At 47.9% G+C, this 15718-nt stretch overlaps 1 protein-coding gene across 8 annotated transcripts in view; it reads right to left on the minus strand.

Annotated features, from left to right (window-relative positions):
* Positions 1-15718, minus strand: part of SUGP2 (SURP and G-patch domain containing 2) — a 34613-nt gene that overhangs the window by 18725 nt on the left and 170 nt on the right. For 6 of the 8 annotated variants that reach the window (XR_004968480.1, XM_036315547.1, XM_036315548.1 and 3 more), the window contains exons 1-6: positions 15544-15637; positions 14089-14220; positions 8404-10008; positions 4250-4370; positions 2931-3418; positions 1804-1915 (exon numbers count right to left, since the gene is read on the minus strand). Coding sequence is in view for 7 of the 8 variants with exons in the window: in XM_036315547.1 (XP_036171440.1) it covers positions 1804-1915; positions 2931-3418; positions 4250-4370; positions 8404-10008; positions 14089-14209 (2447 nt within the window). In the remaining variant the exon portion in view is untranslated. Of the gene's footprint in view, positions 1-1803; positions 1916-2930; positions 3419-4249; positions 4371-8403; positions 10009-14088; positions 14221-15543; positions 15653-15718 lie in introns of those variants that run through there. The other 2 variants (XM_036315542.1, XM_036315543.1) reach the window with 2 other exon arrangements.

Below are 15718 nucleotides of genomic sequence, written 5' to 3' on the forward strand. Positions count from 1 at the left end.
GCAGCCGATCAATGATTCTCTCTCATCATTGATGTTTCTATCTCTCTCCCTCCTCCATCCTCTCTTAAGTCAATAGAATATATTTTTAAAAATTTAAATTAAAAAAAGGCTCTAAAACTGAATATCCACAGAAACAAGTGAATCTGACTGTCAAATTGATGACACAGTCACACATACAAAATGAATCAACTCGAGCAAACTACTGAGCACATCAGAGATATAAATCTTTCAAGGAAAAAAACCCCACAAAGGCATTTTGGCCTTGCCCAGTGTAGTAAGTTTCAAACTATTTTATGAGTATTGGGGGACAGTATGCATTACCCCACCAGATGTTGCTGTAGGACCCAGGACAGCATGTTCTGAGAAACATTGCTCAAAAAGGCTGCGTAGAGGGTGAGGAACAACCCCAAGACCAGTTGGTACCGAGTGCCCAGGATGATGCAGTTTTCTTGCAAACTTTAATTTTAATGGGGGATGGGGCGGAAGGACTGATGAAAGCCCTGGCTGCTGTGACTCAGTGGTTTGAGTGTTGGCCTGTGCACTGAAGGGTCATGGGTTTGAATCCTGGTCAAAGGCACATACCTGGATTGCAGGTTCAATCCCTGGCCCTGGTTAGGGTGTATATGAAAGGCAACCAATCGATGTCTCTCTCTAATTGATGTTCCTCTCTCTCTCTCCCCACCTCCTTCCTTCCCACTCTCTAAAAAACAATGAAAAAAATATCCTCACACGAGAATTAACAAAACAAGGGCTGATGAAACACTCCCAGCTTCCCTGTACTGAGCTGTCCCCCTCACTGGCCTTGCCAGGGCAAGATCCTAAATGCCACAGGCAGCCTCACTCTGAAGCCTGCAGGTGACAGTTCCTGAGGTCATCATGGCTGTAAAAGGCAGATCCAGGCAGAGCATTTGCAAAGCCATCAGTGCTCCAGGCAACTGGTCTGGGTCTCCCAAGAAGCAGAATGTACCCTCAGCGCAGTGCCCAGTCAAGGTCCAAAACAAGCTAGAAGAGCATGCTCGGTCACCTCTGGGTCCAAGAAATGCACTAGTTAATGTGAAGTTTTAAACTGCATTCTTTATTAGACTAAGGCACAACTCTGCAGCACATTGGAGCAGGGCAGAGCCCCGGCAGACTGTAGGATACAATGTACACAGCAGGAAACCTACCTGCTCCCTATACACTCCCCACTAGCTCTGAGGGGAGCCCAAAGGGTTATGGTTCAGTAATAGGAACCCTGAAGGACAGAATCTGTATCCCAGAGGCAGAGCTACTCCCTGACTGTGTGTGCTGAGTCTGAGAAAAGGGAAGGATAATGGTGCACCTCCAAGCCCGAGGGTGCCAGGCTGTCGCTGCATGGAAGTGCTTGTTGCCCACACTTAGACCAGGGACCACTATCACTCCATGAGCAGCAAATTCTCATCAGCCCACAGCAGCCAGTATGACCAGGGGGCAGTGCCCTCCTCCTCCTCAGGCCCTTGGGTGAGGATGCACCCTCCCTCACTCCACCATTGTTCTGACCCTGCTCAGGTCCTGGGGACACTGCCCCTCTGCCCAGGGAGCTCTCTCTCTTGCCCTGGAAAACTCCTATTTGGCCTTCGAATCCAGCTTAAATGTCCCTCTGGGGAGCTTTTTCCCATCCCTCAATATCCCAGAACAGATGCTCCTCCCTCCCAGCCCTGAGCTCAGCAGAAGTCATAATTTATCCCGTGTGACCCCTGAGGCGTTTGTCAGGCTACCTTTTGGGCTCTCAGGAGATTTGTGGGGTGAATACACTCAAACCAGAAGGGTGTGGTGGGTACATACCATAGGTCAGGGTTGTCGGTGCTGTTTTCTATGCTGAATTGTTCAATCTCTGGTCCCACCTGAGCAACAAATTTGGCCAGTTTCTCTGCAGTCTCCATAGTCTTCAAGTCAACTACAAAACAAAGTAACTGTCACGCGTAAGAGCTGCCACTTCCCGTGTAGACATCATGGGGCTGTGGAGACTAATTATAAAGACAGTCCCTCATGTCCCCTCCTGCATGTTTGCCTTTTGCCCTGGGACTCTGCAGCTCTGTCCAGCAGAGGGGGACTCTCCTCTCCCTTGAACCGGGACTGGTCCCAAGACTCCTGCTAGCCAACAGGTATGACAGAAGTCCTGGGCTCGGGTGCCTCGAGCACCTCCACTGCCTCTCCCAGAGGCCTGACACCAACCTCAGGTGAACCACCCCAGCAGGCTGCTGGGGGATGACAGGCACATCCCAGTCACCCAGATCACCTCACCAGCCTCAGACAACCAGCCGCTGCCTACAAACACATGTGAGGGCCCGGTTAGGCTTATGGTAGCTCCTGTGTGAAGCCACAGTTTGGAGCTGCTTGTTCTGTAGCAGCACTTGGGTAGATTCCACCCCACCCCTCCTCCCGCACGTTTCCATCTAGTGCTGAGTGAGAAGCATTGGTCAGGGGCAGGCCTGTTGCAGAAGCAGAAAGTAACAGCTAGAAGACACAGAAGGGGTACGTTGGTGACTTCAGAAGAAACTGCAGGTCAGCTAATGCTGAGGAGAGAACATAGAGTCCTAGGGAGAAGAGGCAGGATAAGAACAGCGCGGCCCTATGGAACGTAAACGGGGCAAGAACAAAGAGAAATGGATCAAGGAGTTCAAAGCCCCAGGCACAGGCACACAGCATAACCTTGATGGTCAGCAGTAGGGAAGCAGTCACTGGGCAGTAACCCTCCAGACAGGAAGAGTGTAACAGAGCTCTCAGGCTGCCCTCTTGAGGAAGCAAAAGGAGGGAAAGCACCATCTCATACACCCACCCTCGCCAGGTCACCATTGCTACTGTCCACTGCCCACTGCCCAGACCACTGAGGCCATCCCAACTCTGCAGAGACCCCTGGAGACTGGCTATTTAGGACTGGGGCTCAGAGGGAGACACGAGTGAGCACCCACCGTCAGCAGACAAGCAGGGAGAGGAGCTCTGAGGGGCTTCGGATACGTCCGCTCCTGCTGGCTTGGGGGATGGGCCTGCAGCTTCTGAGCTCGGGTCCTGAGGAGAGGGCCCGGCTGAGTCTGGTAGGCAGTCCTTGGCAGCATCATTTCCATCTGGCTGGGGCGGCTTTCCCTGCAAGGAGCCTGGAGCTTGCCGGATGTGGTGTTTCAGCCTGGTGCCCGAGGAGAGGAGGGTCTGGGTCCCGGTGGTTGCTCTCCTCACCTTCCAACCCTGGAGTCCTGGAGCTCGGAGCAGCCCCCGCCGTCGCCCTGGGAGGAGCCTCTTCTTGAGGCTCTGGACTGCCCGGGCGTACAGCATGGCCCGGACTGCACACTCTGCAGCCATTGGCTTCTGACCCACTCCTGGCGAGGTCTGGCTTATCCGCTGTGCTTCTGCCAGTTTCAGCTTGTAATAGTTATACTCCAGACTACTGTCATCAGACAAAAACCTATATAACGAAACAGGCACAGCAGGACATTGCTAAAACACCAGCATGCTCACATCATTGCTGCAAATACACTCTGCAACTCTTTTCTACATGATGGCTTCTCTACTGTCGAAGGTTCCAGTCGGCTCCACCAAGGATCCAGAGCTGGTCCCAAGTCACCCATTTTGCCCAGTGACTGCAGGGCAACCAGGAGCTTTGAGCGGTGGTAGAATCCTCCTCCATTTCTGTCATCAGCAGCCATGAAGGACCTCATAGCTCCTGGAGGCTTAGCTACACAAACCAGTTACCCTGGAGCCATGGAAGCATTTTGCTGCCAGCACACGACAGGCATTGCTCCTGGACTCCATTTTTGGAAGGTGACACTCCTGAAATGGTGGGCGCTCAGTGACCTTTTAACTATATCATTTACTCTAATAAGAAAGTATTGTATTTATGATGAACATTTTAATTTTAAAAAGTTCTATTCATGTGAAGAGGCAATAAGGCAAAAGGAAGACAGTTTAACAAATAGTAGCAATAAATCACCAATAGCTGCTGTGACATATCCCTCATCTTACACTCATTCTTTGCACGTATATCGCAGCTCACCCTTAAGCCAGCACAGCAGGGATGCAGACTTCCAAGACTGAATGAGAGAGGGCCACAGGGCAGGTCTGCAGCAGGGCTGGTGCTTGAACCCTGGTGAACCTGATTCACCCTAATGTTCTTCTCAGTGGTCGTCACTGCTCAAAATAAACACCTTACCCTTCGCTCTGGGCACCTTCAGAGCGACATAAATGTTGCTGTGTGCTCTACGGCAGGGATTCGGAGGGCTGATATTTAAAGACCTACCAGTAAGCAGGGTCCTCCTTGAGAAGAGCTCTCTCTTTAGGAGACAGGCTGCCTCCAACGACACGTGTGACCAGCTGGTTGATGATGTCCACCACCTTGTGATCTGCTCGCTGGGGGACAGCTAGGACACACAAAAGGGCTTTTCTGAGAAACTCTGGACCACATGGTGACTGGGAACACCAGGACAGAGTCAGGGGCTTAGGATGGAGCCTAAGCAGGCACTAGCAACTGAAATTCCCACTCATGAGAGACCAGCTTTGAAAAGAGGAAAGCAGAGTGTTATTCTAGAAACCAATATATACAATATCCTCCCAAAAGCTGTAACAGCGTAACCACCAGGGCAGAAACAGTTACAGGTTTACAATAACACTACAGAGTAACGTATGTATATGTTCTACAGAAGGAAATGGTATGCAGCACTCCATACCACTTCTTGTGTATCGTTTAACTTGAATGTTCACAATATTAAGGGAAAATATAAAGAGATAACATGTATTTTGGTATAAAATATATAAGACATTTGTTTAAATTATGATTCCCAGTAGTAAGGAGGGAAGAAAAGACACATAAATATGGAGACACAGAAAAAGAAAATATCCCAGGAAGTTAACATGTTATCTGTGGGTGGTGGATTTATCAGGATTTCATTTTCTTTGTGCTTTATCTACAAAATATAAACATACATGTGTTCTGTAACCAGAAAACATACATATATAAATTTACAAAGAAAAATTTCCCAATTAAAAAAGTCAATGGCCCTAAAGTAGGTGATCACAGAAATATTTGCTGATGTATGAAAACATCTTTAAAGTGTGAATTTCTTCCAATATGACTATAATTTACGACGTCACCAGTAACACAGGAGAACGTGTGTCCTCAAATAATAAGATTGTGTAGTTTTCTGATATTTGCCAGTTTTAACAGGACAGAACGGACTGCTTGTTCACTCAGTCAATAAAAGCCACCCCTGAACTGGAGGTTTTCGTTTGTTTTGTGGAGTGGCTGCATTGTCCTGTTCTTGCCTATGTCTGAGTTATAGCTTTGAGTTTATTTTAAACATCAGTGGGAGCTCCTACACAGAATAAATCAATCTTGCAACTGTATGTTTTTGTAAGAATTTCCTTTTTGAAATTGTTTTCCTTTCTTTTTGTTACTGGCTCTCATTTTATAGAACTGCTAATTGTACATGATTTTACAGAAAATTAAGAGTTCTAAATCAGCAGCTTTCAGAAACAAATGCCAGTAAGTTGGTCACTGCAACCATCTCTAGAGAAAATGACCATAGCAAGGGCCAGAAAGTGGGTCCCAGCAATCCTTCTCCTGAGACTATATCCTTTTAAAGGAGGATTTAAAAATAAAAATTAAAATAGAAATAATGAACAAATTAACCAAAGACGTCATCCCAGTGTTTCTAACATACTGTAATGAAAACAGCGGTGGGGCAGTGCTGGTGCGTCCACCAGCTGTCCAGATAGCCAAGGCTTACCAGATGCCAATTACAAGGGGATCGAGCTCTGCTAAGCCTCAGAAGCCTGTAGTAAAAGGCAACATGAGTCCAACATCAAGGGAAAGGTGAGATAATTTATGTTAATATCATGATGCAGTGAGAGCTGTAAGAACACAGGAAGGGCTTTTGACAATCTTGTCAAAGAGTAGGTGGTAGTACAGTGGGGCCTTGACTTACAAGTGTCTTGACTAACGAGTTTTTCGAGATACGAGCCATCTCTCGGCCAATTTTTTGCTTTGAGTTGCGAGCTAAAATTCGGGTTACGAGCCAGCTTCAGATACCCCACTGCTAGTTGGTACAGCGAACGTCCCAGTGAACGCCACAACATCAGCCCAGCATCACGTGTCTCACTTGTTAACTTTATGATTTGACATACGAGTAATTTGAGTTACGAGCTCCGTCACGGAACGAACTAAACTCGTAAGTCAAGGCCCCACTGTATTTTCAATACAGCAGGACTATACCGGCAGACCCACCTGCCTACCAGCACCACGAGGGAACAGTGGTGAGCAACTTTAAGTTACGGGTGACTTTTTCCTCCAGTATTATTGTTACACTGAATTTCTGTTCCATCACTTGGGGGCTGTACTGAGGAAGGGGGCCTGTTTCGGCCCTGAGCCTGCTTCTGGGAGTAGGTGTAGCCAAGCACCTGTGGTGGGACCTACCAGTGCCAGTGCAGTAGGTGCTCCACAAGTCTATAGAGGAATGAAGAGATTGAGGAACAAATGGGTTGGGGCAATGGAAGTGGAAAACCAAGTCAGGAGGAAAGAGGACATGACCACTACCTATGTGCCTGAGCCCTCAGAGGTTTAGGCTTAGAGCAGTCATCCTGAGAGCTAAGGAGTAGGGTAGGGACAAGGAACACCAAACAGTGAGTCATGTCTATTACCTCCTTATTGCCCCCGCCCCGCCCCCAGTAAACCAGCTGTTAACTGCAGATCATCAGGTGTACCTAAGTGATCTGTCAACCTTTAGCCAGTCTAGAAAAGTGAGTGGGTGACTCTGTCACCCGGATCAACCAGGTTGTCCATCCCTCAATGCAGCTCAAATACAGCCTCCCTTTGGCTTCCCTAACTCCCCAGGCTGGGACCTCTCCTACATCCCCTTTAATCCCAGCATTGGAGGGGCTGATTTTGGTGATTTCAGGAGTCTGGGGTCTTCTCAGAGACAGTGCCTAGCATTTCCTTCTCCTTCTAGGAATACCTGAGGGGGGGCGGGGTGGTGGTGGTGGTGCTGTTTGAACTGAGCTTTTTAACCTTGGCTGCAGGATAGTAGAAACCTCCAGAACACGCAGGTAAAATTGTTAAAAATATATGTTGGTGGTGCTTTTTGTTAAACTTCACCCGAGGATATATTTTTAAAAATATTTTTATTGATTTCAGAAAGTAAGGGAGAGGGAGAAATAGAAACATCAATGATGAAAAAAATCATTGATTAGCTGCCTCCTGCAAGCTCCCCCCTGGGATCGAGCCCGAAACCCAGGCACGTGCCCTGACTGGGAATTGAACCGTGACCTCCTGCTTCATGGGTCGACACTCAACCACTGAGCCACGCTGGCTGGTCGGAGGATATTTTTTCCATTGCTTTTCTTTTCTTTTTCTTTTTGTTAATCCTCACCAGAGGATAATTTTCCATTGATTTTTTTTTTTTAAAAGGGAGAGTGGAAGAGAGAGGGAAAGACAGAAAGAAACATCAATGTGAGAGAAACACATCAATTAGTTGCCTCCTGCAAGAGCCTGACCAGGGCATGGGCTGGGGAGGAGCCTACAACCCAAGTACGTGCCCTTGACCGGAACTGAACCCGGGACCCTTTGGTCAGCAGGCTGATGCTCTATCCACTGAGGCAAACTGGCTAGGGCTCCATTGCTTTTCAGAGAGTGTGAAAAGGAGGAAATGTGTCTTGGGGGGAGAGAAACATAGATGTGAGAGATACATTGACTGGTTGCCTTCTGCACTTGCTGACTGGGAGTGGGGAGCAAACCCAAAAAAACCCAGATACTGTCCTTGACCAGGAATCGAACCTGTGACCCTTTGCTGCACGGGCTGACACTATAACCACTGAGCACACTGGCAAGGGCTGTATGTGCATTTTTCATGGTAAGGGCTGTGGCTTTCATCAGATTCCCAAAGGAGTGTCTAAAGACTACTGTGTAAGTTGAAGATTCCTCATACATGCTCATGGAACGAATGCAGACAGACATGTATACTAGCCAATGCAAGTTTTCTGCTAAAATTCTGATTTGTTTTCAGTTGGCTAAAGAACTTCTTGTAAAATCTCAAAGAGTATAAGAGATATTACCAAAAAAAACCCAAAAAACAAAACACCCACCATGAGCCGTGCCTGGTCTGGCTCAGTGGTTGGAGCACTGGCCCGCGCACCAAAGAATCGCAGGTTTGATTTCCAGTCAAGGGCACATGCCTGGCAAGTTCATCCCCAGCGGTGTGTGCAGAAGGCAATCAATTGATGTGTCTCTCCCTCTCTCTCCCTCTTCCACTCTCTAAAAATCAATGGAAAAAATATCCTCGGGTAAGGATTACAAAAAAAAACAAAACCCCCCAACAAGACCCATATAAACAAAAACCAACAACACCACCCATGAAAAAGAAACAAATCACAACAAATAAAAACACTTGCCGCTTTCCTTACCATCACTTAAACCACTCAGAGCTCTGGCCTGAATTTCAGGTTTGGTAGGAGGAACCATTTTCTCATCTTGAGTTGGCGCAGGTTCGGCTTTCTTGACCTGGAGTGGACACCCACTGCTGACCAGCCAGGCCTTCAGATGGTCTATGTACTCTCTCCCAAACAGAGTGGAGTCTTCAAAGTTGGGAAATGCGGCAGGAGAGGGAGCTATATCTTGGAGGCCGACGGCTTCTAAGATTTTCTCTTGCCGGAAAGAAGAGGCCAAGGAGAACGTCTGTCCCAAAAGGGCTAAAGACTTCCGGCAGAGAGAATTGGTGGTCTCTAGGGCAACGGCCAAGTCCAGGGGGTTACTAAGGGTCTTCATTTTGACACTCAGCTCGTAGGCATTGCAGGCCATGAGCAGGGGCGTGACACTCTTTAGAAGCCGGTCTTGAAGCCTCATTATGTACTTGTCAAAGGGCTTTATGATTTCGAAAAAGCAATTTTTGGTCTTCACAGCACCTTTGTCTAAAAGCATGTTTAAAAACTCATTATCAACTCTGGGTGTTTTCAAAGCAGAGTGCTTTAAAAATTTGATAGTAAAAAAGCAAAAATCTCTGTGCTCTGGTTTTAAGGAGCATTTAAATGAGGCAAGCATTTTAGCACAGGTTTCAGTTTCAAGTTCAAAGAGAGTCTGGAAAAGCTGGGAAAATTTAACATCATCTTTTATGGTGTGAAATCCTGCCCATTTGATTATTTCTATCCCAAATCTTGAAAAAACATCAGACTTATCTATGAGGTCAAAACTCATCTTTCTTCTTGGGAGACGAATGTCCTTTAGATTGAGCCCCAGAGGGATCTTCTGAGGGGGGAATTGGATATCTTCTGTCCCTGGGTTTGCACCTAGGGTCACATCAGAACTTGGGGTGGTTTTCTGGATTTGGTTAGTGCCCTGAGTTTTGGGAGTAATACGGTTTATAGTGGGTACTTTTTTTGTGCTCACGTTCCTCAGTGTGACAAGTTTCCCAACCCCCCCTTTAGGTGCAAGCAGGCCCTGAGACTCCCCCTTTCCTAGGAGGGCACCCTCCTGATCAACGATGTTTAGACCTCGGCCTCTGCCCTGGACTTGGCCACTGGCCCTGAGCACAGAGTCTGCCTCCCCTGGACGGTCCACGTCATAATCCCGACTCTCTTTCTCCAAACACTCTTTCTCAATCAGCCTGGAGGACCCAAAGTCTCCCAGTAGTGCAGAAGGACCAAAATTATACTCCTGTGACCAAGACGATTCTTGAGAAACTGGGTGGCCAAGGTCTTGTTCCCAAGAGCCACGGAGTGTAAATTTCCAGTCTGGAGAACGGAAATGTCCCAATTTCCGGTGGCTAAAGACCTGATCTCGGGAATCAGGGTGGGGAAATTCCAGATCCCGGCCACATTCTTTGCGAAAGTAGTTGTCTTCATTTACAGAAGGGTTGTTTGACCTGAAGGAAGGTCCTGGAAATACATCACCTCTCAGGCCTTCTCTCCCAGCATCTCGAGAATGAGCCACAGATCCGCTCAGAGTGTATCTGCTGTCACTGTGAATGTCATCATACATATCTGCTCTGACTCTTGGCAGTGTCCTTATAAGATCTGAAATAAACAATCCAGAAGGAAACACAAAGGTACTTTAGACCAGAAGGTACAAATGGACAGTCCATAGACTACCAAGCAGCTGAAGTGCTTTATCTGCCTGAGTGCATTTTTAAAAAAATATATATTTGATTTATTTTTTTACAGAGAGGAAGGGAGAGGGATAGAGAGTTAGAAACATCCATGAGAGAGAAACACCGATCAGCTGCCTCCTGCACACCCCCTACTGGGGATGTACCCGCAACCAAGGTACATGCCCCTGACCGGAATCGAACCTGAGACCCCTCAGTCCGCAGGCCGATGCTCTATCTACTGAGCCAAACCAGTCAGGGCTGCCTGAGTGCATTTTAAAAATTCCTATTTGTTGCCATTATTTAAAATGTGTGTGGTTTTCCTTAAACCTGGAATTACTACTTTTTATTCAAAAAGAGACCTACAAGCACTGGGCCTGCATCTATCTTGATGATACTGCATCAAGGCTGAGTAGCAGTGCCCCTTAATCACTCAGATCTCCTGCCCTTGCTCAGCAGGCATCTGGTTTACAAGCCCTTTTTTTTATACTCAGGAAGGGTGTCTGGCCCTCAAATAACCTGGATTTTTAAAAAATATATTTTTATTGATTTCGGAGAGGAAGGAAGAGGGAGAGAGAAATAGAAACATCAATGATGAGAGAGAATCATTGATTGGTTGCCTCCTGCACACCCCCTACTGCGGATGGAGCCTGCAACCCAGGCATGTGCCCTTGACCAGTCCACAGACTGACACTATCCACTGAGCCTACCTCTATCATGAAGCACACAGGTTTTTTTAGAGGTTGCCACCCTCCTTGCCTTCTAGTAGGAACTCTCGGCCCATAATGTCACCGAGGCAAAAGCCACATCTGACACTACCCACTACAGCAGACTGGGCCACAAGCTGAGCATATGACCCAAAGCTGGCTGATATACTCCCTCTGAAAGGTCCACTGGGCCAATGAATCCTCTGAAAAAAACAGAGACTAAAGCAGGTAAGAGAAAAGGCAGAAGCTAAACAAGCCATCAAGAGAGGCCACAATGGGAACTGAATAATATGTGATTTTGTTCTCCCCTCTGTGTAGAAATGAGGAAAATAGGAAGCCATATTTGCATTTGCTTATTCATGTACAAAGAAACTCTCTAAGAAGGTAGGAACATAAGCAAACTATGAGCCTCAGGGAGACTTTGTACAGAGTGCCTTTCTAACTTTAAAAAAATATATGTTTATTGATTTCAGAGAGAAAGGGAGAGGGAGAGAAAAAAACATCAATGATGAGAGAGAATCATTGATTGGCTGCCTCCTGCACGCCCTACACCAGGAATCGAGACTGCAACCTGGGCATGTGCCCTGACCGGGAATTGAACCGTGACATCCTGGTTCATAGGTCAACGCTCAACCACTGAGCCACGCTGGCCAGGCTCTTTCTAACTTTTAAATCAGAATCTATTACCTGATAGTCAAAAGTCAAATGAAAAGAAAAGGGAGAGAGAGATGCCATGAGGTAGTAATGGGGTGAAACCAAAGGAAGCCACATCTTTATAGAAATCCAAGTTTATTTGGTCAGCAGTACTTACCGAGCACCTACTGTGTGTGGGCACTGCTTTAGGCACTGAAGTTAACAATATACCGGGAGGCCTGGCATGAGGGACCACACTGTGGGGGAGCCTTCTAGGCAGAGGGAGTGTAGGGACAAATCCCTGATGTATGACCAGCAGGGAATGAATATACCAGAGGGAACGAAGGGCAAAGTGGTAAGAAGGAAGCTCCCAAACTCTGTTGCATATTGGAGTCCCTTTGGGACCCCCAGGCATCCTGATTTAATTAACTAACTAGCTTGGGGGTGTGACCTGGACATCAGGGTTTTTAAAAAGTCACCAGATGATTCTAACATACAGCAAATTTAGGGAAATAAAGATGGAAGGAAGGTACTAGATCAAGCCTGGCCCTCAAAGGGATGCTGGAATAGTCTGAGTAAGATGGAAAGCCACAGACGGGCTCAGAGCAAAGGAATGATCTCATGGGCTATTGTGAAGGCAATAGACCAAAAGGGAAGAAAGTGAATGTCGATGTTCCAGCAAGGAGTCCACTGGGATGATGTAGGTATTAATGACTACTGATGATGTGGTGAGGGAGGTAGCATTAGAGGTAGAGTGGTGGCTGGTTTCTGTACAACAGGATTTTCTGATGCCTTATAAACCAAGGCATTGAAAAAGTGCAGAGAAGAACAGGGACAGAGAAAGTCCAACTGATGAACCATGCAGCTCTGTGACAAAGAGATGGTTCCAGAACCATCTAGCAACCTGCTTGGTTACTAGTTCACCCCTCCCCAAACTCTCTTTTTTTAATTTATTTTTTAAATATATTTTTATTGATTTCAGAATGGAAGGGAGAGGGAGAAGGGGAGAGAGAGAGAGAGAGAGAGAGAGAGAGAGAGAGAGAGAGAGAGAAATATCCATGATGAGAGAGAATCAAGGGTTGGCTGCTTCCTGCACACCCCCTACTGGGGATCAAGCTTACAACCCGGGCATGTGCCCTTGACCGGGAATCGAACCCAGGAACCTTCAGTCCACAGGCTGATGCTCTATCCACTGAGCTAAACCAGCTAGGGCTCCCCAAACTTTCTTGAGGTAACAATGTATGTTTTGGTGTTTGAGTCTCTAGATAAAGATACCAAGATTTATGTCTCTGTATATAGTGTGTCCCCCAAAAATATGACAAAATCAGCTGATAGCTCAATTTCAAAAATGAAATGTATTTTAATACACACTGCCTTTATAATTATACAAAGTGTATGTATATATTTTTGGGGGCACCCTATATACATATACATGTATATATAAGTACATATAGGTATATGTCTCTGTGTGTATATATATAAACACATAAGTATTCTGGATTACATATTGCTAAAAAAAAATTGAAGGATGCATAGACTACTGCAAATATAGTTAAGAAAGGAGCTAAAAAGACTTTTACATGTTACTCTTAACCATTTCTCAAGTCTTCCAATCTTTTATAACAGCTATGTTTCTGTGCACTACTCATATAATTTTTGAAAACTCCATCAAATGGTTTCTCCAGGTCCAAAGCATGTAACAACAGTTATCCCTACTGCAAGCACTTAAGACTCACTCAACCAATGCTAACCCTCCTCCATGCCAAGGCTGGCTCAGGGGCTGGTGCAGCAACAAACAGCACAGGCCCAGCGATGAGGCCTGGAGGAGGCCAGCCCATAACAGAGGAGTGAGCACACAGTGTATTTGGGGCCGGGAACGGCAACCAAATCAACCTCAAGTCCTGCTGGGGCTTCCTGAAGAAGGCATGCCGGAGGGAATCAACCAGGCAGAGCTGGGATGAGGAGGGATTCAAAGCACAGAGAGGTGGCACAGTATCACTGAAACACAAAGCCCAAGGCAAAGAGTAAGGGTTGGGAACCTTGTGCGTGGTAGTGAGGGACCTCCATGGCATCCTGTCATCGTGTGGGCACCGTTTTTGATTCTGCTGGCATGGTGTTTCAAAATTTTCCAAAGGGAAACATTTTCAGGCAGGGCCTATGCTCAGCAGCTCCACAACCCCTTACACCACCCTTCAGTCTTGCACACATCACTGTTACCTCCCTGCTCCTGCACTTATCTGAGGATGTAACCCCAAAGTGGGAAGCCCCGAGAGTCCAAGCAGGGCCTTGGCCCAGCAAGGGTGGCGTGAATAGATCTGTAGTCAGGACAGATTTGAGGGGAATGAAGCCAGAAGCTGAGAGACTGTTCAGTAGGAGATTACTGAAGTAATCCAAGCCAGAACTGGTAAGAGCTCAAACCTGAGCAGTGGTGGTGGGGGTGGAGCCAGAAGATTGATTCAACAACCTTTCTTTAGGTGAGGTTGGCTTTCTGGGGAGAAGCTCCTGGTAATGATAATACCTTCTTCTACATAGTGATTTAACAGGCAGATCCAGAGAAAACTTCATTTCCCCTTAACAAATAGGAATATAGGGACTGAAATCCTCCTGCTCTGACCCTAAATGCCTCATTACCCGCCCCCCTCGGTTCCCAATCAAGCACTTTAATTTACCTTGAGCTTTAAATTGGAGAGCTTCACCTACAGCTTCACCACTGGGGTCCATGTGATATCTGTTAGCTTTTTCTTGTAGCACGGCATCAAAAGTCTCCTGTGCAATTCGCCTTGTAGCCATGTTTCTCTGACCTGTAATAGAGGGAAAAAGACACTAAGAATGACAACGAATGCTCAGAGAGCCGGCTCTTTATTTCACCTAATCTTCAAAGTAAGGAGGCAGTAACCATAATCCAGCAAGGTACTTCAGAGAAAGGTCCGATTATTTCTAGGGGCCTCTGCTCTCAGGAAGCTCACAGGCGTGTGTTGACTAAAAAGGAGCAAGACAAGCATGGTGATCTTGGACAAGTGATTTTGTTTCTCTAAGACCATTTCCTCAGAATCCTTGGAAAGCTCTATGAAAAAAAGTCCTCATCTCCTGGGGTTGCTGGAGGACTTGGAGAAGCAACACGCATAACTGAGGGTAACAGTGCAGGGGAGTGGGAGCATAACCCTCTCACATGGCAGTTAGGAAAGATGTGGCTGTTCCCGTTTTCCAAACAGAGCCAACGACCCTCCAGGAACCCCTGACTAGTAACAATGAGCTGGTGACAGTTGTAGGGAAGGAACTCCCATGACCTCATTTACTTGCAACAACCCAATGAAGTGGGTCCTGTTATGAATGACATCAACCAGAAGAGGAAAGGGGAGCCTTGAGCTAAGTGACTCAGCCAAGGTCAACCATCCAGGGCTGCAACCTGGCAGGCAACACTAGCAGTGGGGACAAAGCCTGAAGACTAAATAGAAAAAGGCCAAGAAGCAACACGGAGGAATCCCGGGGTGGCCCGTCCTTAACCACCAAGACATCTCTTCCAACTTGGGTTGAAACCTCCAACCCAAGACCCAAGCCTGCGCCTGCCTTGCAAGTCTTCCTTGTAACCATCGCCTCCTTTTCCATCCTTTAGTCCTTTTTCCTAGGGCGCCCCTTGTTCTCCTACTGGCGAAGGGAAGGGTCTTCGGGCCAGGCGGCCCGGGACCAAATCAAGCGATCTAACCTTTCTATACCTCCGATTTGACCATCTACGGATCAATGATGGGGCAGCCAATGATGGGGGTTGCTGCAGGGACTGAACCCATTAAAAATGGCCAAGGGCCGTAGACAGCGCCCTGCCTCCGTGATCGCCTCACGCGAAAGGCCGCTTCGGGCTCGGGTGGAATGAATGAGCGAGGAAACGAATGAATCCTTTCGGGTGCGGTCCGCCTGCTCCCGGCCTCCGAGGTCGAAGAAAAGGGGGCCTCGGGCCCCAGAGGCCGCAGACCGCCCCACCAGGCCGACCCGTCCGGGACGCGGCCGTCGTGCAGCCCGAGGGCCGAGCCCGCGGCGCAATCGCGGGGACACGGGGCCCGCTTGGGGCCGAGCCCGAGCCCCGAGCCCCCGGGACCCACCCACCGACAACGCGCGGGGCCGGGCCTCACCCCGAGCCCACCGAGTGCGGAGTCGCCCCCGCCGATGCCTGAGATTCAGCCACCACCTTCGCCGCCGCCCCCGCCGCCGCCGCCGCCGCCGCGCGAGGCGGGGACATGCAAATGAGCCAACGGTCCCTGCAGCGCTGCGCCGCGCAGGCGCAGGTCCACCCCGCGCCCTGGTGCG

Source organism: Myotis myotis, unplaced genomic scaffold, assembly GCF_014108235.1.
Source record: "Myotis myotis isolate mMyoMyo1 unplaced genomic scaffold, mMyoMyo1.p scaffold_m19_p_6, whole genome shotgun sequence".
NCBI classification, from domain to species: domain Eukaryota; kingdom Metazoa; phylum Chordata; class Mammalia; order Chiroptera; family Vespertilionidae; genus Myotis; species Myotis myotis.